Source organism: Labrus mixtus, chromosome 15 (assembly GCF_963584025.1).
Source record: "Labrus mixtus chromosome 15, fLabMix1.1, whole genome shotgun sequence".
Taxonomy (NCBI): domain Eukaryota; kingdom Metazoa; phylum Chordata; class Actinopteri; order Labriformes; family Labridae; genus Labrus; species Labrus mixtus.
The window spans coordinates 17,182,751-17,205,800 of record NC_083626.1 but is presented as its reverse complement, the minus strand read 5'-3'; the positions used below and the strand labels follow the sequence as shown (position 1 = coordinate 17,205,800).

General features: G+C 39.5%; 3 protein-coding genes across 3 annotated transcripts; 2 read left to right on the top strand and 1 right to left on the bottom strand.

Annotated features, from left to right (window-relative positions):
* The first annotated feature begins 1,759 nt into the window (after positions 1-1,759).
* LOC132989323 (rabenosyn-5) lies at positions 1,760-7,968 on the top strand. Its single transcript, XM_061056873.1, has 12 exons — positions 1,760-1,898; positions 2,495-2,785; positions 3,250-3,384; positions 3,570-3,670; positions 3,761-3,806; positions 3,908-4,069; positions 4,185-4,450; positions 4,572-4,642; positions 4,727-4,813; positions 4,903-5,005; positions 5,477-5,581; positions 5,662-7,968. The coding sequence occupies exons 2-12, from the start codon at positions 2,536-2,538 to the stop codon at positions 6,760-6,762; spliced, it is 2,427 nt and encodes an 808-aa protein (XP_060912856.1). The 5' UTR covers positions 1,760-1,898; positions 2,495-2,535; the 3' UTR covers positions 6,763-7,968.
* Positions 7,969-8,497: 529 nt separating this feature from the next.
* mrps25 (mitochondrial ribosomal protein S25) lies at positions 8,498-10,343 on the bottom strand. Its single transcript, XM_061056874.1, has 4 exons — positions 10,099-10,343; positions 9,686-9,792; positions 9,509-9,596; positions 8,498-9,135 (listed from the first exon to the last, which is right to left on the bottom strand). Exons 1-4 carry the CDS (start codon positions 10,230-10,232, stop codon positions 8,946-8,948), a joined length of 519 nt encoding a protein of 172 aa, XP_060912857.1. The 5' UTR covers positions 10,233-10,343; the 3' UTR covers positions 8,498-8,945.
* Positions 10,344-12,155: 1,812 nt separating this feature from the next.
* LOC132989558 (NACHT, LRR and PYD domains-containing protein 3-like) lies at positions 12,156-22,120 on the top strand. The gene is made up of 12 exons (XM_061057251.1): positions 12,156-12,397; positions 13,493-13,630; positions 14,233-14,370; positions 14,884-15,092; positions 16,233-17,049; positions 17,778-17,966; positions 18,073-18,246; positions 18,526-18,699; positions 19,651-19,824; positions 20,528-20,701; positions 21,065-21,238; positions 21,415-22,120. Exons 1-12 carry the CDS (start codon positions 12,360-12,362, stop codon positions 21,431-21,433), a joined length of 2,418 nt encoding a protein of 805 aa, XP_060913234.1. The 5' UTR covers positions 12,156-12,359; the 3' UTR covers positions 21,434-22,120.
* Positions 22,121-23,050: the final 930 nt, after the last annotated feature.

Below are 23,050 nucleotides of genomic sequence, written 5' to 3'. Positions count from 1 at the left end.
TTTCAGAAATGAATACAAGATATTTTCCAAAAAAGGTAAAGATTGGATTTATATACATAAGCCATAAACCAAGTGACACATTAGATACAGCAGGCTCCCTGAGAAGTTTCCTCCTTTGCACACATTTAAAATAAACACAAGCTACTTGTGCCCTAATGAACCTAATGACCCTCAGTTGCCACCACTACCAAAACAGCATAGCCATCTTCAATGGACCCAGTGTAGATGGGAGCTCCTGGTATTGACAATGCTGATACTTCCTACCCTACCACATGGCCACTTCTGTCCCCCACAACTCAATCCTGTAGGCTGATGGACAGCAAGAGCCAGGACATCATCGGGGTTGTCAAGGGGGAACCTCCCTTCACCGGTGTTTCAATCAGCCCCATGACAACGGAAAGGCAAGAAAGTGAGCTCCAGCGTCCCAGAAACCCCCTCCATGTTGGCTCTCACCACCCACCACACCCACCCACAAATAGATAGATAGGCCTACACCCTACAACGTGGCCAACATAGCCCAACCAGTATTGCCAACTATGACTGGTGCCAACATTAAACATTAACGGCAAAGAGAAGACAAGAGAAAATAGAAAGAAAAGTCTGAGGAGAGATCTTTGAAAGAGGACAGGGGAAGCAGAGAGCTAGAAAAACAGGAAATGAATGGTTTTCTCCTACCTTTAGTCTGGCCACCAACTGGCATTACTCATCCAGATCCACTGACTGGCTTTAGCTGCGTCATCTGACATCTCCCTTACTATCTCTTGAAACTCTCTCCCTGCACTCCCAACTCTCCCAGTAATGAAACAGTATGATCAAATTTTGCATTTGCCAAGTTAGTGCAACTATAGAATAAACAATTTTCTGCAGAAAAAACTTTTGGTCAGAAAACTTTTTAAATCTAAGAAGTAGGCCTACATGTTTGTAAGCCATGACAGTCACTCATCTATATTATTAGGATCTGTATTATTAGCTATTTCTAGCAATTAAACACAAGGAAAAACATTAAAATCATGTGAACCCCCAGCATATTCAGGTATCACTGCAAATGAAATAAATAGTTTGAAAAATATGTTTTTTAATTAATGTGGCACATCAAATGTGTTATTGTTATATCAGCGTCATTAGAAAGAATAAGAACAGAAGAGAGTTTGCTTCAAAAGAGCTAAATGGGAGTAAACACTGAACGAGAGATGACAATCAGCCTATTTGTTATAGACCTACATTTGTATAAGAGTATTTTAGAGAACTGATACCAGATACATTTTTGATATGGTTGAATGAGAGCTTCTGGGCAGGTTGCATGAATTTTAAAAAGGGACATTACTCATGTATTGGACAAAAATGGAAATTCCCAATTAAGGACACTAAAACTGTTAAGAAAAAACAACAAACAACGATACCATATCACATACTTACACTGTGGTGCATTTGTTTGTCTTCCAGGTTTATCAGGTTGAGTCATAGGGTTGAGTGTGTTTCGTGTCGTTTGTCCCTCTTGACGCCTCGTACCGACTGGATGCTGATCACATGACCAGGTTGGGCTGCTGCTGCTTCTGCAGCTGGTGGTGGTGTTGTCGAGCTGTCAAAGAAGAAGCCCTACTGTAACCCACATAGTTTTTTTTAAATCAACTTGTTGGTTTAAACGACAGAACGCGTTGATAAATTGGTAAGAATTTGTTTTTGTGCAGTTTGAAGTTAGTTATACCAATGTTTTCGAAACATGAGATTGGAGAAAAGATGGCTAAAGAGGCGAGACCTGCTGTTAGCATTTGGTGCTGTCTGTTCAACATAACGGCGGCTATCGTTAGCTAAACATAAACAAGATAACTGTAGCCCATTGGAGAAATTATGCTCAAGTAATGGATTCAAGTAAAACAATACTCGCTTGGAGTCAGAAAGTGAGTACTTGTCGACTAGCTTGGTTTGCATTTCTCTGACTGGGTGGGTTCTGTAACGCAATACGAGCCCAATAAGGAGTTCGGTTTTTATCTTAGCTGACTTGCTCTGGTGATAAAATACAACCTTTAAAATCATGCATAAGATTCCGAAACTGTATGTCATATTTAATTACTTCAATATTTGTCGTTTTTTTAATGTTTGAAAGTGTCTTTTTTAGTGTCTGGGTTAGGTAGTGTCTATCAGCTTGTTAGCTACTCTTTGTAAAAAAGACTTGCAGCTTTGACTATGGGACTTGAATGGGTACACAGCCTACTTAGTCTTGAGTGCTATCTAACCCAATAATGTGTAGAAAAAGTATGTTTCTATATTGACACTAACTAAAGAGATCACATATTCTTCAAATGTGTCAATCAGATATATCAATGCTGTTTATTACTACCTCCTTTGGGGATCTGTATTTCCAGGTTGACTTAATAAGCAGAAAACATTTGTTAAATATGTGTTAGTTCACATTCTAATCTCAAGGTATCTGAAATTGCATGTGTACATTTTGTGAAGTATGTATGACCTAAATATGCTTCACTCTGCGCTGCAGTGTCCCAAGGACTCTCTCTGGCATGATGGAACTAATATGGGATGGGTTGCACAACTCGTGAATTGTGCGCCACAGCAGGAATCTTCAGCCTTTCATCTCTTCTCAAAAAAACACAGTCGACCACTGTCATGGCCTCAAGTTATCCGTCCCCCTTTGAGGGCACTGGGGAAGTGAAGGAGGGCTTCCTTTGCCCACTGTGTCTAAAGGATCTTCAGTCATTCTACCAACTCCAAGACCACTATGAAGAGGAGCACTCTGGGGATGACCGCCATGTGAGGGGGCAGCTCAAAAGTGAGTCCCTAACGCCAAGAAGACATTTCCATTTATTTTAGTTGAATCACAAACAAACAACAACAAAAAAAATATTATTTACTGGTTTGGTTTAGTAAAAATTCAGTGCGACTGTGAGGGCATTTTAAGGTGTACATTTTCAATTAGATTTAAGTGTTGGGGCGGGGCGCATGTATGCCATGCTGAATTGGCAACCCTTTCTGCTGCAGTCTAAAAGGAGGGACAGTAGATGAACTGGGGAAATGATGAAAGAGAGAGTGAGGATCTTGGTTGAAGGGAGACAGAGGCGTGCAAGAATGTTAGCACTCTGATGTCTCTGTAGTTTGATCATGCATCTTGAAATGAAATTAGTGGATCTTCTGTTCGACTTTTCTACACAGATTGTCAGCTTATGATTGCGTGATATCTTTTTTTAACTTTTCTGCACAAGGGGAAAACTGTGGCCTTATTTTCTTCTTGCACAGGTTTGGTTCAGAAGGCAATGAAAGCCAAGGACAAACTGTTGAAAAAGGATGGAGACGACAAAACCGATACAGGCAAATATGAGTCCTTCTACTATGGTGGAGTGGACCCCTACATGTGGGAGCCTCAAGAATTAGGTGAGACAAAGACAATGCATGTGTGAAAATAGGGCGGAAGTAAATCGTCCTCACCATGTTTTTTGTTTGTTTTTGTTTGCTGGCATGCTTTGTAATATTCTATGGATAAAATAAAAATAATTATTGATAATTATGACTTAAAAGGCCATTAAGTGTGTCACAACACAGCACTCTCACTTTTGTAGGGGCAACCAGAAGTCATTTGGATGACTTTAAGAAGCACCGGGCAGCCAGGATAGATCACTATGTTATTGAAGTCAACAAGCTCATCATCAGGCTGGAAAAGGTAAGCTTGAAAAAAAAAAAAAACACACATTTTTCTTCCATTTGAAATCCTGCTTAAAAATGAGCTGGACTGTGCCAACTTGTATTTCAGTTGACATCGTTTGACAGGATCAACTCGGACGCAGCCAGAATCAGAGGTTTGACTCTATTGATTCATCTTCAACTCTGACCTCATTATATATTAATATGATGTATTTGAAAGTATAAATTATTGATAACAATTGATCCAACTTTCTAGCCATTGAGAAGTCGGTGGTGTCGTGGGTGAATGATTCAGATGTCCCATTCTGTCCTGACTGCGGAAACAAATTCAACATCCGGAACAGGCGACACCACTGTCGTCTCTGTGGGTCCATCATGTGTAGGAGGTGCATGGAGTTTGTCCCCTTACCTTTGGCTCGTACGTATGCATAAAAAAAAAAAAAACATTTTCATCTGGAGGAAACTGCCATCTGTTTAGCTTAAGTCAAGTCCGCTATCAGTTCTGTAAAATTATGCCTTTTTTCTGTCTACAGAAAAGCTGATCAGTGGAACAAGAGACGCCTTGTGCGTAACCGGAAGCCCAGGTCACTCCCAGTCTCCCCCAGCAGTGGGTGGTGGCGGCGGTGGGATGGGCTCCAGGAGAGGCAGCATCAGCAGTCTGAGCAGTGTCACCTCCATGCTGGAGGAAAAGGATGACGAGAAAATTCGCTGCTGTCATCACTGTATGGACACACTGCTGAAGAGACAGCAGAAGTTGGAAGAGAAGGACCACGTACCGGATGTAGTAAAACTTTATGAGGTTGGTACATCAAGCTGTCTTCTTATTGAAGTAAAAAGTATCACTACTGATTCCACAGTTTGTCTCTTAGTCAGCTTCCACTAGAAATTAAAATTCTGTTCCCTTTCTTTCTTTCTGTCAGAGGCTGAGGATGTGCATGGAGAAAGTGGATGAAAAGGCTCCAGAATACATCAGAATGGCCGAGTCTCTCAAGTAGGCCCTTAAAAAAAGTGTGTGCTCTTTGGAACTTTGGTTTTATATACTGATACTTACTCTCTTGAACGCTTGCTCTCACAGTGCTGGTGAAACCACGTACAATCTTGACACGGCCGGTGGAATGAGACTGGAAGTACAGAAATACTACGAACTAATTGACGCCCTGAGGTAGATGCCAGTTGTGAATGAGTGCTTCAAAATTGAGCAGAAGTCTTCTGCGATGTTTTTAAGATTAAATGGAGTTGTTTTCTTTTCAGTAAGAAGATTTTAACACTAAATGCAAAAGGTGATCCGCCACCGCATCCGAAGGCTCTCCAGCTGCAGAAGATGGTCCGCTATACAGCCACGCTATTCGTCCAGGTGAGACCAAGTTCAGACACTTCTCAGCATGGTCAAAGACATGGCAACTTAGTTTAAAACTACTAATATAGACTTTCTGAATTAGGCCATTCTTTTACAGCAAGAAAGGAATTTATTTATGCAACAGTATGGATAGCATGTTGCTAACTACACATGAAATCAGTTTATGTACATAAAGAAAAGGAAGTAAAGCAGAACCTCCTGTAAGAAGAACTGAACCTATTTCACCTAGTTTCCTTTTGTTGTTCCTTAATTGTATGAGTTGTCACTCCTGACCTCACTATTATTATGACCAGGTAAAAATCACAGACCGGTGCATGTAACATTGAAATTCTTGTGATTCAAATACATTATGTCAAAATTGGGCTTTATTATTCCTTTCTAATCAATCAGTCTTTTGTTTTCTTGACTTCCACATTTAACCCTTTATTTTCTTGAATTCACCCATTGCTTGTGTCTTACCTGTTTCAGGAGAAGCTGTTAGGTCTTATGTCTTTACCCACAAAGGACAAATATGAAGAGCTGAAAGAAATGAGGAAACAAGAACAAGAGAAGAGACTCCAACAGGAAAGACTGGTGAGATTTTGAACCCTTAGTTTTATTTTGATCTTTCATTAATGTAACCGGCTTCTAAATTTTACACTTCTGCTAAACAGGCATCCAAGGAGGCCCAGAAAAAGAGGCAAGAGTCTGAGCGACACCGTCCGTCTCCCAACACAAATGGAGAACTTCCGCAGGCCTCTAGAGCTCCACGCATGACAAAAGCTGGTGGTTGGCTGCCCTCTGCGGACTCTGCCCATGCACGCACAGAGCTGGAGGACCCCCTCCTGCAGCAGATCGAGAACATTCAGTCATTCCTCCGTCAGGCACAAGAAGCCCAGAGAGCAGACGAGGTAGCCATGTTGGAGGAGAACTTGCGCCAGCTGCAGGATGAGTATGACCAGCAGCAGACCAGCCTGGCCATCACACTTTCTCAGAAACTTGCTGAAGAGGAGAGCTTGCAGCAGGGGGAGTTCCATCGTCTGGAAGCCCGAGAAAAGGAGGAGAGGGAACACTGGGGCCCAGCTGTAGGCTCCACTCAGCCGTCTCCCTGGGAGAGGTCTCTGGATATCAGTCCAGCAGGCGGCTTCCAAGAAGAAGAAGACACTGCAGCAGAGGAGCTTACTCCTAAAGCTGAGAGGAGTCCATCGTCTCTGAGAGCATTCCCTGCACTCACAAGCCAGGAGGAGTCACCTCCCAGGTTGAGGAGCTTGGGAGGGCATGTAACCCCCCCTGGTGGTGAAGGACAGAACAGCACCTCCCTTAATCCTTTTGATGAGGAAGACTGTACTCCCATTGAGGAGGATCCGCCCAACCCCTTCTTTGAGGATACCAATAGGGAGCACAAAGAGGAAACCAATGGGAAGAAAGAATACAACCCATTTGACGAAGATGTAGAGGAGGAAAAACCAAGTAATGCCCTACATGGCAACCCCTTTGAAGAGGAGGAGGATACGGATACAGGCAACCCTTTCCTGGAGGCCTCTGCAGATTCCCCAGAAGTCTCAACCAACCCATTTGACAGGGAGGATGACGAAGAGGTTTTGCCCGATGTGGACATGATAGAGGAGGAACTGCTGCTGCAGCAGATTGACAACATTAGAGCCTACATTTTCGATGCGAAGCTCAGTGGTCGTCTGGACGAGGTTGAGCTCTTGTCAGAGAACCTGAGAGAGCTACAGCACACCCTACAGGAACAGAAGAGAAAAAAGCACTGACACCTTTCCTCCAGAGTTTGTTTGAGTTGAGTTTGGCTCTGGCCTATCGGAAGTCAGAACTTGTGCTTTTGACCTCTGGCAGAAGCGTTGAAAGAAAATAGAAATGTAAAACAAAGTGAAGCCAAGAAGCAGTTGTTGCACATTTCTAAATCCATGTTTTGATGACAAATTATTCGTAGATGATTTTTATTTTAAGTAAATTACGTTAACAGTGCCCAACACATGTACAATGCATTTTATAAAATCAATGCAGCACAGACACGATGTCAGTGTTGTCAGTGACTCCACTGACATCAGGTGAGGCCATTCTGTAGGTTAAGCACAACTTTCTTAAGAGCCAAAACAGTTCAAAAACTTTGTACAAATATGTTGCAGAACTTCCAGATCAGGCTCTTTGATTTGTAAAATCCAAGTGACTTCCTTTTAATCCCAATTATACTGAAGTCATAATGATGTACTTACAAGTTCATTTATGACACTAGAAGTTTTTGCTGTTGATTGAGCCGAAGAACAAAACCACATATTACTGATCCAACTGGGCCTAAACAACACTCAGACACAACAAACATCTGATCATTTAATGAGAAACTGAAGAAAGTAAACTTGTGTTTGGATGGTCTTGTGTTTAAATAAATTGATTTAAATGTAACCGCAGGCTTAAATGATGAACTTAGTCACATGACTCGTGCTACTTGTTCAGCATGTGTGGACGTTAAGTGATATAGAAGGGAAATTAAAGGCACATTACACAGAATCCAGCCATTCTTGTTGCTCCTGTTATGTGTCCTTCCCTAACACTGACATGAATCTTTTAATAAGTATATCAGCGACCTTATTTTCATGACAGCATTTGGATGAGTATCTGTCCTTAAAGCGGTTCTTTTTTTTTTTTTGGTAAAACAAACAAACTCAAATGAACTTAACCTTTCTGTCCATCTGCATGGTTTGGTTCAGTCTTTATTGATTCATCTGAATAATCTTGTCTGTGCATCTTGTCTATGTAATGTTGGCATGGTTGCACTTTTGTTTTTATTTTATACTACAGTAAGCCAAGTAAACAAAACATTATCCATGCCCTACTGTGCAGCTTCCAAATGTTTACAGTGGAACCACTGACCCAATAGAGCACTTATGTTGCATGATTCATGTGTCTGTAGTTGAAGTGCTGTTTCATGCTGGTCTTTATATTGAACAAACGGCCCAGTGTTTTCTGCTTTGTTTTTTTACATTTTGGTAAAAGCCGATAGCGCTCGTTTCATGTTGTCATACAGGATCTGTGTGTTTCAGACGTATATTGACGTTCCTCCACCCAGCTGTCACCATAAGGATACACAATACTATTTTCAGAATCACATTGTTAGCAACTTCAAGTAAAATCCTGTGTGACCACATCCGTCTTTGCAAAGATCAACTTATTATTTAGGTCAAAGCAACATTGTCAAGTTATAAGGGTTAAAAGTTATAAATTAACACTACATACATAAATGCCAGCAAGTATTATCACTAATAGTTCTGCTAAATCCAGGTACAAATTTGTCAAAACGTGCTTTCCTGTCCTTAGAATGTTTTGTGATCTCAGTGATTATTTTTAACATCCACATCAAATGTTCAGCAAATGTGACACTGTACATGTTTTGTGACATCTTGGATTTACTTGAGAAGCTTCGTAATGTGTGTTAGCAGTTGATTTTAGCTAATAACACTAATGCAGGTTAAATAATTGCAAAACTAAAAATCTGACACATCAGTTTATTAATGTAATCTCTGCGCCAATAAAAAATGTCTCTGTAAAAACAAGTTTGTATAGTTTCTTTTTGTGAATTAGGTGGCCCCTATGTCTGATCAATCTCAACTTGATCCTGCATAGAAATGATGCAAATATGATTATTTAGGAGCTATTTGGGTTTTGAAAACAATGTCATATCAGGCGTATGCGTCAAGTTATCCAAACCTAGACCATGGTCTGCCTGCTCAAACAAGCTCAGTGTTTGTAAGTTCATGCTGCTTAAAGTGGACTGGAAGGTCTTACAGACACTAACTCACAAAGTGCGGCTCAGCCCATTTATGCAAAGGAAATATGCAATGGAGTAGTCTCTTTATGTAAATGGTACAAAATCAAATATAACATGAAAACACTAGAATGTCCAGTTTGCGTACAATAGTCACACCTCCTCCGTAACTTCTCATTCTTGCGATGCTGCCATTTTTGCCCGATATTTGCCTGTCATCTCTTTGGGCAGCGGTGTGGTGCTGGGACACGGCACTTGGCCATCCACCTCACAGATACACTCCCTCAGACAGTACTTTTTTGGCCCAAAGTTGGCTGGGTTGGAGGCTTGCATCTTTTCTTGAGCTTCACCTTGTAACACTTCTCTGCAAAAAAGAATTAGACAAATTAAATACAGTTAGAAATCTTCTGATCCCTGCAGAACGGATCCTTTAACAGAAATATTTTTCAGCATTTCAAAAGGACTAGGGTAAAATATTTAATTTAGCTGCACCTTTATTGTGAAAGCGGGATTACTGTTGTACTGTCATTTCTTGTATTTATCCTAAATTGAATGTTTTACAGCATTCATAGTTAATTTGATATAGTGAACTAAATAAACAATGAAGTCCAAATGACTAATACTCTTAACACTGTTTAGTGTAACCATGAGCAACGGCAATATCATGAATGTTACAATACATAGTGAAAAGTGTATTTTTTCTAACCGTAATTTAACTGGCTATAGGAATAACTTACTCTGATTTGCACAAAATCTTCTTCATATGTTGTGAAATTTGTTTGTGGTCCCTCCCTTCAACATCCATCAGAACTTGTTCCCCATCATCTGGAAACAGAAGAGGGAGATGAGCCCGGGTACAACACAATGACAGCTACATTAGTACCATTTCAAAAAACTACTGCAAGGCTACACACCCAGGTAGAACTTCAAGAACGGTGCTGGTGTCATATTTTTGAACATCATTATTTGGACCCAAGGGTTTTTGTACTGTATCTGAGGAATATTGAAGAACACAAACTTCCTGCAAAACAAAAGAAGAGAGGAGATAAAACACTTATAATACCTTACAGAACAGTAAGTGCTGGTGTTTTGAAAGCAAATATTTTACTGACCACACACATCTCATTAATAATCGAACAAAAGACGCATGTTTACAGACACAAATTATAACTATTCAAAGTCTAAACATGATATATTCGTTACAGTTTCGTAGATTTATTTTTAAGCAGAACAATACGACACAGTAAGGACCTTGCACGGCTGTTCTTTGTGTTTTTTTAAAAGCCTCTGGATTCTATAATAAATGGATGATGATGTTTGCTCTGACCTTGCTCCGTCGCTCAGCTCTCCATGTGTGTTGTAATTAACAGTCATGATCTTCACTCTGTTTTTAAAGATGATGTCGCCCTTCTGGAGATATTCCAGAGTCCTCCTGATCGGAAACCTCCCTTTCATAGGCATTTTTTCATAGATCTTTTTAGATTAAGAAAAGCATCAAAACATTAGGTAGCAGTAGCCCCAAGCTCTCAGAGACGCCTTCTGATGTCGTCGCTTTTCCTACTTCTTCTTCTTCTTCTCCGTTGGAATTTTACGGCAGTCGGCATCGCTTCTGTAGCGCTACCGCCACCCTGCGGCTTTAATAGTTAAAGCAACTAGTATGTAACTTTTTCACCGTAAAACAGAAGTTTCAAAGGTTGATTTATTCGCACATTAGCTTTCAACGGGGAGAATGACTTCTTTCCCCTGTACACAGCTGACATGACAGCATTACAGCAGGATGTAACTTTGGCAGTGGGCAGAGAAATGTGCATGCCTATAGGCACTATAGTTCACACACAAGCACCTCAGTTTATAAAAAAGCAGCCAGTTAGTCAGTCTCAGTACGGTTTGATGATACAACGACAGACAGAAGAGGACAGTGACATATGAAACTAAGAAGAGAAAATGAGAGAGTGACCAAGCAGGAAGTGTACATCCAGATAATATTCAAAACAGACTGTGTAAAGTTAAGTTGTAAGGCCATCAATTTAATCTTTGTCTCATGTTTAGCAGCTTTACCAGGCGTACACCATGCACACACACACACACACACACACACACACACACACACACACACACACACACACACACACACACACACACACACACACATACACGCAGCAATTCTGCAGCGCTATTCCAATTAAACAATTAAAGAACTGAAATCCAAGTCCAGGCCTGATTTTCTTGAAGAAATATATCAAACTTTTGTGACAGGATTTGAGGTGGGCTTTATTTGGGTACCAGTGTAGAAGAGTAAATGCTCTTGAACAATCAGACAGAGACTTATGGCTTGTGAATCGAGGCTCTGTTTATTTCTCTTGGAGCAGTTCTTTCATAGAATCCCAATCATCCTGTTATGGGCAATCATCACACTGGGCAATTACAACATGTGTGCTATATAAAGACCATTTCCTAGAAGTGTCTTGGCCAGACAATTGGACTCTAACCAAAGAGTGGGTGGGTATGTGTGTACGTCTATCAGAACATGATCTTATGACTTGGCTAAATTCAGAGGTTAGATAACTGGTTTGTGCCTATTGCTGTCCAGTTTCTGGTTGTCAAGTGGGAACTTCCCTTCACTGGTGAAAAGGAAAAGGGAGGTCTTATTTTGCAATTCAGAGGACATTGGAAAAAGAAAAAAAAAGTCCTTTTTATTGCAATAGAAAAGATTCAGTCATTGTAACCAGGCTGAGTCGGGGGAAATTTTTGGCTCATGAGTGGGTTTGCTTTAATAAGAAAACACACTGATGGATGTGCGCATGACAGCATTGAAACAGTGCAACATTAGGCTTCTGTACACCTTTGAATGATGTGCTTTTTTGTAGCCTTTTGGCCACATTACCGCAAGAGGGATCTATTGAACTAGCTTGACCCCTTTTATTTTATATCACAAGTAACCTACTTTTCAGATAATGATTTAAGAAATACCCTCAAAATATTTTTCATAAACTACATAGACAAAAAAAGTTAAGCTCCAATTCATAAGTCTGCACCTGTAGCCTACTACTTACAATGTGCATAATAAACAAATATAACGTGACTGTAGCCTACATTTTCAATAAAGCCTTCAGTAGCCTACTTTGAATTTAAAATTATTTTTTTATGCATTCTAAAGAGACACAATGAATAGGCTCGCCCAATCAGGAATAACAAATCCAGGAAGTAAAACCAGCGTGAAGAAACCGGCTGATGAAAGTGAAGGAGTGTCTTCGCATTGTCAAGATGGAGTATTCTCATTATTACGGTATTACTTAAGCGTAAGAGGGAAAAGTGTCCGAAATCACACTATTTATAATCAAATGCGGACACATTTCGGTGTGTGTGTTTGTGTGTTTGCTGTGTGTGTGTGTGTGTGTGTGTGTGCGCGCGTGTGGTTATGCCTACCTGCTCTATTTACCGTAAAGATATGGTGGAAGACCGCGGAAATGGAACTGTACCACATTTTTCAATGTTTTTTTTTTCCCTTTTTCTCTCTGAAAAAGTTGTGAACATAACGGGGTAACGGGAATACAACACGTCAAAGTTGGCCACGCATGCGAATAGAAGATGGAAAGTGAGGATATAACAACCGTGTCCAGAGACAGGTAGGCCAAGCCGAGGTGTAAGGACGCTGCTGGTTTCATGTGAATGGAAGGCAGTTTAGGCTTTTTATGCTACTGGAAGGTCTGTTGTATTATAAGACCATAACATATACATCCTATTTGACCTTATAGTCTAATATGTAACGGCCAAGGTTAAATTAACTAAGATGTAATGTAGTGTGATGAATGGAAAGTGAAACGTGTCATGTGAAACACAGTAGCCTAAATAAGGACATTTATTGTAAAAAAAAAAACAAAACAACAAATTAATCAAACTTCATAAATCGATTAGGCCTATAGGCTAAGAGTGGCGTATATCACTGTGTAATAACACATTTTGGCCTTAAGAAACATGTACTTACAGTAGCCTGGGATAAAGCTTACTTTTACAAAACTAGATATAATGTAAAAGGAAAGGATCAATTTCCTTGTTAACTGACTGTAATTACATTGAACAAAACATTTAAGGGTGAACTGCATCCAGTGTTGGGAAGGATACTTTTAAAATGTATTCAATTACAGAATACAGAATACAGAATACAGAATACATGCCCTAAAATGTAATCTGTAAAGTATTCCGTTGTATTACTCAATCTGAGTAACATATTCTGAACACTTGGATTACTTCCACATTGAAATGCATTTTATAAGTGTGTAGGAATGCTGCAATCACATCCTGCTTACTAAACAGGCCTATTCTGGTGTGATCTTCTGTTCCAACTGGCTGAATGTGTTAGGCCCAAGTCTCCCTGAAAGTGCAATATATTATAATTTGCTGTAGTGGAACAAAGACTATAAGGGTAAGTTAACGCAAAATATGTTTTGCTTGGTTAAAAAAAGAGAAGAATTGGCCAATTTTCCCTTTTCGTGAAACAGAGAAGTACCGTCATGTAATCCATTGATTTCAACCATGTATCTGTATTCTGAATACCATCTGTTTAAATTGTAACTGTAACAGAATACAGTTACATCATTTGTATTCTCATACATAACTCCAGTACATGTATTCTGTTACTCCCCAACACTGACTTCATCTACATGGATTCTGTAGTAACGTTTTCTTTGTGTGTTATTTATTATTACTGATTTTAATTTAAGGCCAAAGATGAGTTTTGGTGAGCAACACGAGGAGGACAGAGCAGGCTCTCCAGTTTCCACGTGTCTGTCTCCAAAGAGTGACCACTCCAAAGACGTTCCTCTCACCTTCAGTAATGAACCTGGACTGTTTGACACAAAGTAAGAGTTCTACTTAAGGCCACATTTAGTTTTTCTTTGTCATCTTTCTCTAGATCCTGCAGTGAAAGAGGGAAAAATTTTTTTTAAAGGATTCAAATATAGAGTAATTACTGACTGATAAACCACTTATACACAGAAACTGGAATCACAATATATGACGATTAACATCTCAGCGAACAGATTCCTTGATGTTGTCTTTGCTTCTGAGGCAGCACTTTTTGTCTTTTCTATTTTAAAGTTGATCTCAGAGTTTTTAACCAGCCATAAACCACTGATTTAGAACTGTTGTATAGACCGTACGGCCTTCCTAACAAGTATCTAGGACATACTGTAACACAAAACCAAGGGTCAGCCAGTTTTCTGCCTGGCTGATTATTGGGGGCTGATATTTGGCATTTGGCTGATTATCTGTATCAGCGTTTTCATTTACCTCTTTATCTCTTCAACCACTATTGATTTATAACATAGAGGACATTTGTAACTAAATTAACTAGGTTGAATGTCAATTTTAATTATGAAGTATAAACTGCATGTTTCCTTTCTCTTCTACATGGAATCAGTAGAGAACCGTTTTCGTTGTGTTTTACTCATTTTAATTTTAGACCAAAGATGAGGTCTGGAAGGACACACGAAGAGGACAGAGCAGACTCTCCAGTTTCCACGTGTCTTTCCCCAAAGAGTGACCACTCAAAAGACGTTCCTCTCACCTTCAGTAATGAACCTGGACTGTTTGCCGCAAAGTAAGAGTTCTATTTCAGCTTTCTGCCCTGTGGAATATATCATGCACCATTTTGTGATTCCTGTCATCTCTTATTTGGCCTTTATGGATTTAGAACAAATTGTGGGAAAACTCTGACAGGGAAGACATTGTTAAGTATCTGCTAACTAATAGACATTCACTTTGGTAATAGAAAACAGATGAATCTTCATGGATATTAACAAACATTAAAGAAACAGTGACTTCTGTTTCTCTTGTTAACCCCCAGGTAATGGGATCCATCCTTCTCATGTAGTTCCTACTTTATTGCTCAGTGAATCCTAACTGTTTTTAGTGACACACATTTCAGTAAACGTCTGCTTCTCTGTAATGGATCTGTAAGTGGATATTTTAAGAATGGATCCAATCAGAATATTATGTTTATACTGAGCACCAGTACACATGATAAGACACCAAAAAACAACTAAAGCTGTTAGTCTGTGGGTCTGGGGTATAATGTAGGGAATTTAAAAATACTTTGCCTTTATCATCACAGAGAGAGGAAGAGGACTTACGCTGCCATCGAGAACGAGCTGCCCTGCTGTGCTTTGTGCAAGGAGGTCGTGAGGCCTTCACAATATACCAGCTGTGGACACTACATCTGCAAACAGTGTATTGCTTCACACTGGGAAGACTGCAATTCAACAGGAGACCCCCCTTGTCCTCAATGTGGAAAAAGATGCAATTACAGTCGAATTGAACAAGGTATCTTTTATGTTACTGAAGCTTTTGTGTCTCGCTAGCGTTTTTCATTATTGATTTCACTTCTATATCTATCTATCTATAAAAAAAAATACAGATCAATAGGAAAGCAGCTTATGTGAAACACCATCATTTTATGCAGGTTTAGGAGTTCACCGGTTGATTATGGAACACATAGGTGAGAAGGGTCAGATTTTTGAAATAGCTGTAAAGACAAATGGCTGGACGTGAGAGGGTAAAAAGGAAAGGAGGAAGAGCCTGAGGGAATCATCTTGTTGGCTGAAAGGACCGAAAGAGAAGTGAAATTGGTAGGGATAAACACTGGGGCGTGTCCAGACTTTCTGACTGGGCTGGCCTAACTGGGGCACTGACTTATGCAGGAGTGGCCTGAATTGCGATGTGTACACAAACACACAATAAATAACAATGATGTACCGTTTCTAACTTCACCAATTATATCTACTTTATAACAACAAGATAATGGATACATTAGCTTAATGTTTTAATGACACGATAAGAAGATTTATGTTAAAGTCAGAATTTTAAGTACTAAAACATTTGCATGGAAACTCCTGCACAGTCTGACATTAATCAGCAATGTTTTGGTCCCAACACATTGCCAGTTAGTTCATTGCAAGTAAGACAGAGTGCATTACTTTCTCATGCACCTGACTTGTGAAATATACATTGATATGTAAACAATACTAGCAGCCTTTCCAAATAAAAATGCAGTACCTAAGTTGGTTCTAACACAAGTCCCACTTCTGACAAGGCAAACAGACAATCACAGTTTAGGAATTTTGGGCTAACACCTGGGGTGGCCAATCAGATTTCTAGGGGGGCCCATGCCACCCCTGGCCACCGATCTGGCCACGTCCTTGAATAAACAAAACTTAGGCAGACATTGTGAAATATTGACTTCATGCTAGAAGACTAAATTAACTATTTTTTATGACTCCATACTGATGCATAACATCCTCCTGATATCACAGGAACTCCTGTTGGTAATATCCTTAGATTTGGCAAACATTCACTTTGGCTCAAGTTTGGTAGTCAAGGGTTGAAGTCTTTGTGACATTATGAATGCAATTTCACCCCAGGAGCTTGTGGAATTTATCAACATCTGGTTTGCTTATGTTTCAGGCACTGGCAGTATGCAGGAGGTTTTAGACACTCATAGGATAAGTCTCAGAAGAAGATGTGAATTTGCAATAGAAGGGACTGCTGAAAGGGGAACTTGCATCCACCTGAACAGTATCTACACTGAGCTTTACATCACTGAAGGACAATCTGAAGGAGTTAATATCCAACACGAAGTGTGGCAACTTGAGACACTATCCAAAAATGAGAATCTATGTGAAACTCCAATCAAATGCCATGACATCTTTAAGGTCTTACCCGGCCAAAGGGGATTCATCAGAGTAGTCCTGACAAATGGCATTGCTGGTATTGGAAAAACCTTCTCAGTGAAGAAGTTCACTCTTGATTGGGCACAGGGCCTGGAAAATCAAGATGTCAGCCTTGTGATTCTGCTTTCTTTCAGGGAACTGAACTTGATCAAAGAGTACAGTCTCCTGAGACTGCTTCATGATTTTCATCCAACGCTACGCATGGTCACAGCACAAATGCTCGCTTTCTGTAAAGTTTTGTTCATCTTTGATGGCTTGGACGAGAGCAGACTTTTGTTGGATTTCCAGAACAAAGAGCTTGTGTCAGATGTCAACCAGAAATCATCGGTCAACTTGCTGTTAACAAACCTCATCACGGGCAGTCTGCTTCCCTCAGCCCTCTTGTGGATAACTTCCAGACCTGCAGCAGCCAATCAGATCCCTCCTTCATATATTGATAGGATGACAGAAGTAAGAGGATTTACTGACACTCAGAAGGAGGAGTACTTCAGGAAGAGATTCAGTGATGAGTCTATGTCCAGCAGAGTGGTCTCACACATCAAGGCTTTCTAGCACCATGCCAAAATGTTTACAGGGAGAAGGTAGACTCAGAGGCAGAATAAACACCTAGTTGTGGGAGTATCACCCACCTGGGGGAGGGGTTACTGCCCTTTGTGATGTCATGAAGGGAACATTTCAGAGCGGCCTGTTTGAGCACACATTTTCTGAAAAGTGGATCATGCAAAAGACTGAGCGGATGGACTTTTATCATAATTTGAGGGTTTGTAGACAGACTAGATACACATATCAGTGTTAGAAAAACATGGGAAAATGTATTTTGCATAATACATGACCTTTAAGATATACCCTGATAGAAAATACATGGTCTACTTTTTGCATGCAAAAAGCAGTCATTTTTCTTTGACTTGCATGTGCAAATTTGTACCATTTCAAACACAAGGTAACAAATTTACACTCGTTGGCACATTTAAGGAAAAACATTAATTACGCTTGAAACACAACATATACATTAAAACAGAAACAAAAGGGCGAATGTAAAGGAGGGCACCAGTCTCTTAATGATGAATATTGAAGGTCGTTCAATATGAAAATATACCCTTTTTATTAAAACTCAGTACACTATGTTTGTACCTCTGTGTAGCCAGATTGGCAGAAAACATTTATTATTATTTTATAACAACTGGTAGTATTACAGGTACTAGAAGTAATGCTTCTTTAAATTGAAATCTAGCGATGCTCAGGGCCTGTGCTGCATCAGTAGGTACTGACATTAAACACATTGTATTTGCAGGCTCTCTTGCTCTGGACTCTCTGAGTGGCATTGTGAAGTTCTGTCCTCAGCTCTGATGTCCAACCCCTCCCACCTGCGGGAGCTGGACCTGAGTGAAAACGATTATCTGCTGGATTCAGGAGTGACGTCGCTGTGTGTCGGACTAAAAAGTCCCAACTGTAGACTGGAGATTTTAAGGTCAGATAATCTTCAGAGAACACTTTCAGTCACACATTATTGTATAAGGGCATTGCAATGTTGATTGTGACAAGGAAGTGACCATTCCTTTATTGATATTTTGCAGCTTGAAGAGTTGCAGTTTGTCAGAAAGTTGTTGTGAGTCTTTGGCATCAGCCCTGAAGTCTACCTCATCTTGTCTGAGAGAGCTGGATTTAAGTAACAACTACTTTAAGGATTCAGGGGTTAAGATGCTGTCTACTGGATTGGAGAGTCCACACTGTCGTCTGGAAACTCTGAGGTAAGGCCGCACTTGATCAACTTTATCACCTTCAGGAGATTGATTTGTACTATGTTGTTTCACTTGGAGGGTAGCATGGACTGTTGGGGTCTTTCTGCTTATTTGGTATTCTGATCCATACTTATAACTTTGTTTTTGAAAACCAAAATCATGCTGGCTTTAGATTGGAGCAAGAGACAGGAGAATGAAGAATGAAAACACCTTGTGGTCTAAATACATTAAAAAACAAAATGAAATTCTATCTCAAATATGTTGTATACTTTTTGCTTCTTCGTTTAGATTAAGTTGCTGCAGGCTGTCAGATATCAGCTGTGGGCATTTGGTCTCAGCTATAAAGTCCAACCCCTCACATATGAAAGAGATAGATCTGAGTAAAAACAAAATTAAGGATCGAGGAGTCATTGTGATGTCTTCTGCACTGGAGTCTCCTCAATGTGAGCTGAAACTTCTGAGGTGAGTTAACTTTTGTGGACTTCATATCTATATCAGAAAATATATTTTTCTCTTGATGGGGTCCTGAAGTTGATGAATTTGTATTTTTTTCTCTTTTGCTCTTTTTTCAAAGTGTCCTCAGATAACCGTTGTTATGATTTGAGGCTATTTAAATATAAATGAAATGATTTATTGATGCCTTTTTACTATTACACCACCATTTTCCCTGATATTTTCAACCTATCATCTCCTACTTGGGGAACCCAGGAGGATCCAAATAAACAAACAAACAAAACTTCATGCAGTCATTGGAGCATTGAGCCTCTTCTTTTCATTGTTCCTTTGCCTTTACAGAAGAGCATTATTGTCAACATATTATTCTGTGTTTTTAGCACTGGTCGTGTGCTTCAGAGTTTTAAGTAAATGTTCACAGGTAGCGACGACAACAATGATTGATCCCAATTTACCACCAATGTATTGACCTTATTTCAATGTAGGTCCTTCATTTTATGATGCCAGGAAAATATTGTCCCAAACTACGATGAGGCAGTTTTTATTTACTTCACCATTTCAGATTTAAAGGTTTAGCTCTGGTATAGTTTGCTTTTTTAAAAAAGATTGTTTATAGGAGGTACATGTTAGGCTGTATAGACTAACCACATAAGTCTCTATTATATGGTGTGCTGAAGTAGCACTGAAACTAAAGTGCTCTGAAAATTTTCTAAATATAGCATACACTTTCATCAACATGAGTTTTAGGTTGCTCTTTCTTAAATTTAGCTAAATTACATGGTTCAAATGGTCCCATCTGCAGTGATGTATAGCTTAGCTTCTGTGCCTGCATTCAAGCCGGTTTCTCAATTAAGGGGGCTGTGCTGACCGACATCTCCCATGGCGAATACACTTCCTATTTACAAGTACCCCATACAAACAACAACAACTCTCTTTTTATTATCAATTCTTCCACTACAGGATTGATAGATGTGGCCTTACAGTGGACTGCTGTACTGCCTTGTCCTCGGCTCTCAAGTCCAACCCCTCCTGCTTGAGAGAGTTGGAACTGAGTAATAATGATTTGCAGGACTCAGGAGTGAAGCTACTGTGTGCTGGACTGCAGAGTCAACATTGTCGACTGGAGGCTCTGAGGTCAGTCATTCATAATTTTTCATTTTACCTGAACATGAGAAATAAATGAATAATTTTTTTTTTTTTACATCAGTATAGAGTGATTATTTGGTCATTCACACAATACAGGAAAGCTGAATACTATTCTTAATGTAATAATTAACATATTGAATACTTTGAGCTTTGTTGAGATACAACTTGAAGAAGTTAAGATAATAAGGGATAAACAGCATTCCAAAAATGACCTCTCCAGTCACGTCTTCCTCTACGTGTTGTTGTTGTTCTTCTAATTATTATTATTATCATTATTCAAATTTAAAACATGTTAAATTCCTCCATGCTTGTAGTTTTCTCAGTTCATAATTAAACAGTTGACGCCCTGCACCAAAATAAAAAATGGGAGCAATCAATAACTAATGCCATTTGGGGATGTTCAGAGCACACAAAAACATTAAAAAATAGTTTTTTTAGTTTTAGTATCTTTAGCCTCATTTCAGATAAAGCATATCATTTAACTGTGCTATCATGGAGAACCTGTGGTTCTGGGGTAAAGGAGGAAATATGGTGCTGTTTTTTTTAATATTAAATTCCATAAATTCTTAATTCATTTAACCCTCCACCACCCTCATGTACTGTTTCCAATCATGGAAGCCTTGATGTTTAAAAGCAGCATTTTTAATCCAGTAACATATTTTCTTTTGACATTTTTTATCATATTATTCAGATTGAGGGGCTGCTGGTTGTCAGACAACTGCTGTGCTTCTTTGGCCTCAGCTTTAACATCCAACTCATCCAGTCTGAGAGAGCTCGACTTGTGTGATAACGACCTACAGGATTCTGGGATAAAGCAGCTGTCTGTTGGATTGGAGAGGACATATTGTAGACTAGAGACCCTGAGGTAAGAAATCCACTTTTTCCTCTCAAGAAAAAATAGTTTTTCAAAGAAGTTCGGGAGAACAAGGAGAGTATAATGTAATGTTTGATTTTACAGTTAGAAATGTTTTCCTGCTTTTGATGCATCTTGCTTGTACTTCTCAATGCTTCACATTTTGACATGAATTTCAACTGAGCTATTTTTCTTTGTTAAATTAAGACTACATTACATTACACTAATTTCAGATTACTTTATTCAGACTGCTAAAAATAAAATTACTGGAGTAACTTCAGTTTTTGGGACATAATATATTGACTGATATGCTTTAATGACAGTTGTCATACTATATGTAACAAAAATGGAAAAATAATCCTCTCATCTCTGCAGGTTGATTCGCTGTAAGATCACGGGTGAAGGCTGTGCTTTTCTGGCAGCAGCTCTGAAGTCCAACCCGTCCCATCTGCAGGAGCTGGATCTGAGTAGAAACAACCTGCAGGAATCAGATGTGAAGCCGTTGTCTGAGGTCCTGAAGAGTCCACATTGCCGACTAGAGACTCTCAGGTGAGCACTGCGTTTCAGTCAGTACCTTGTTTCAGTAGTATTAAAAAAAGAGTCAAAGATGGCCTTTTAAACTGCCAAAATATATAAAGTATTGCCTTGCCTGGTGAACATCTGCAGAGAGAATAGAGACTTGTGGATTGCACATGTGATGATGTTTGCTTTGGTCATCCCTACAGAATGGAAGAAATAGAGTAAACCTGGGGTATATCTCATCATGGGCCGTGTGCTGTTGATGCTGAGGCTGCAAGGATAACCACTTCACTGCTCCACCACTAGTCTGAACATGACTTCATGTCACCTGTTTCCTAGTCACTTTTTGACTTCTAAATCTGCAATTCCGGGAGGGATTTGTTTATTTCAAGAGAACTGATTTGAATTCTGTTAAAATCTATTCTTAAAGATATTTATACATAGTTTATATCACTGATTAGTTGATTTTTTAGAGGCATTGTGTAAGGTAGTTTTTTGTTGTTGTTGTTTCAATGCTGTTACATTTGTACTGTGTTCAGAACGTTAAAATGAACACTAATCTTAATCTTTGCAAGGGTTGACTGTAGTTTGTGCAGTGCTGAAGAAATATTTAAAACCAGTACTGAATAAAGCATTTACAGAAAACAGATGAACAGAAAACATACTGAACTATGCTGTCCTCTTGAAAGCCAAGTTTATCCAGTGAACTTTGTTAGTTTCTGTCTTTTCAACAACACATACTGCATGAGGCCTTCATCTCAGCCGTGCTCCGACACATGCACTGAAAGCCAACCAAGAACAAATTGTCTGCAAGACAAAAGCAAACTATTTTTTTAAACAGAAATGTATGCAGTACTGTAACTTGCATTTAATGTCTTTAATGTTTTAATAAAGCTATTAGGGTTGTTTGAAGGTTCTTTACAAAATCATTTCCAGTGGATTTAGGTTGTAAATCGCACCAACATGTTTTGCAGTAATAGCAAGAAGCAGAAAAAAGTGTCATGATAATCAGTACCATAAAGTTAATTATGCAAACAAACAGCTATGCCCTACATCAGTGGTTCTCAAACTTTTCACTATGAGTGCCTCCACAGAAAATATGTGTCTCTCCAAGTACCACCATTATTGCCAACTTTGAAATACAGTAGCGTAGGGTTATTTAACTACATTTACAGTTTACACGGGAATCCATTTTATCCTGATATGCATATTATTTGACCACACCACGCACTGGGCTTCCTCTGTGCCACTCCAAACGAATCCAACCCGGATTTTGACTCAAGTCATATATTTTGCTGTTCTGTAATACTGTTGTGCGTCATTTTGTTGCTAGTAGGTGCTGAAGCACCCCTGGCACTGCTAACATCACCTCTTGCACTTGTGCTGGTTTCACTGTCGCTGACTTCACTTTCTGCTGTGCTGCTCGACGTATCCGCCGAACTTTTCTTTCTATTATTTCCCGTTCAGAGCCAAAAAAGTAAAAGACTTTAACCGCATATATGCTTCCTCCGCTTGCCATCACAGCTTTACTTGTCAAGAATTTAATTTGTACATCTTTAGAAAAAATAAAAATAAAAATTGGAATAAAAAGAGACTCCCTGTGTACCACAAGAGAGATCCTGTGTACTGTCAATCTGCCACATATTTGCTTGTTTAAAGAAGAGGGCTGATTGGAGTAGGCAGGACAAAACTGTTGTTCATATATGGAGCTGCCAGCTGTTGGTTTATGACACACTTCAAAGGTTATGAATGTCTCCAATGTCATCTGCCAAAACGTTCTTAACGTGAGTCAACCAGTAAGTCCAGTTCTTTTTGAGGGTTTTTGAGTCAGGTGCTTTCTCA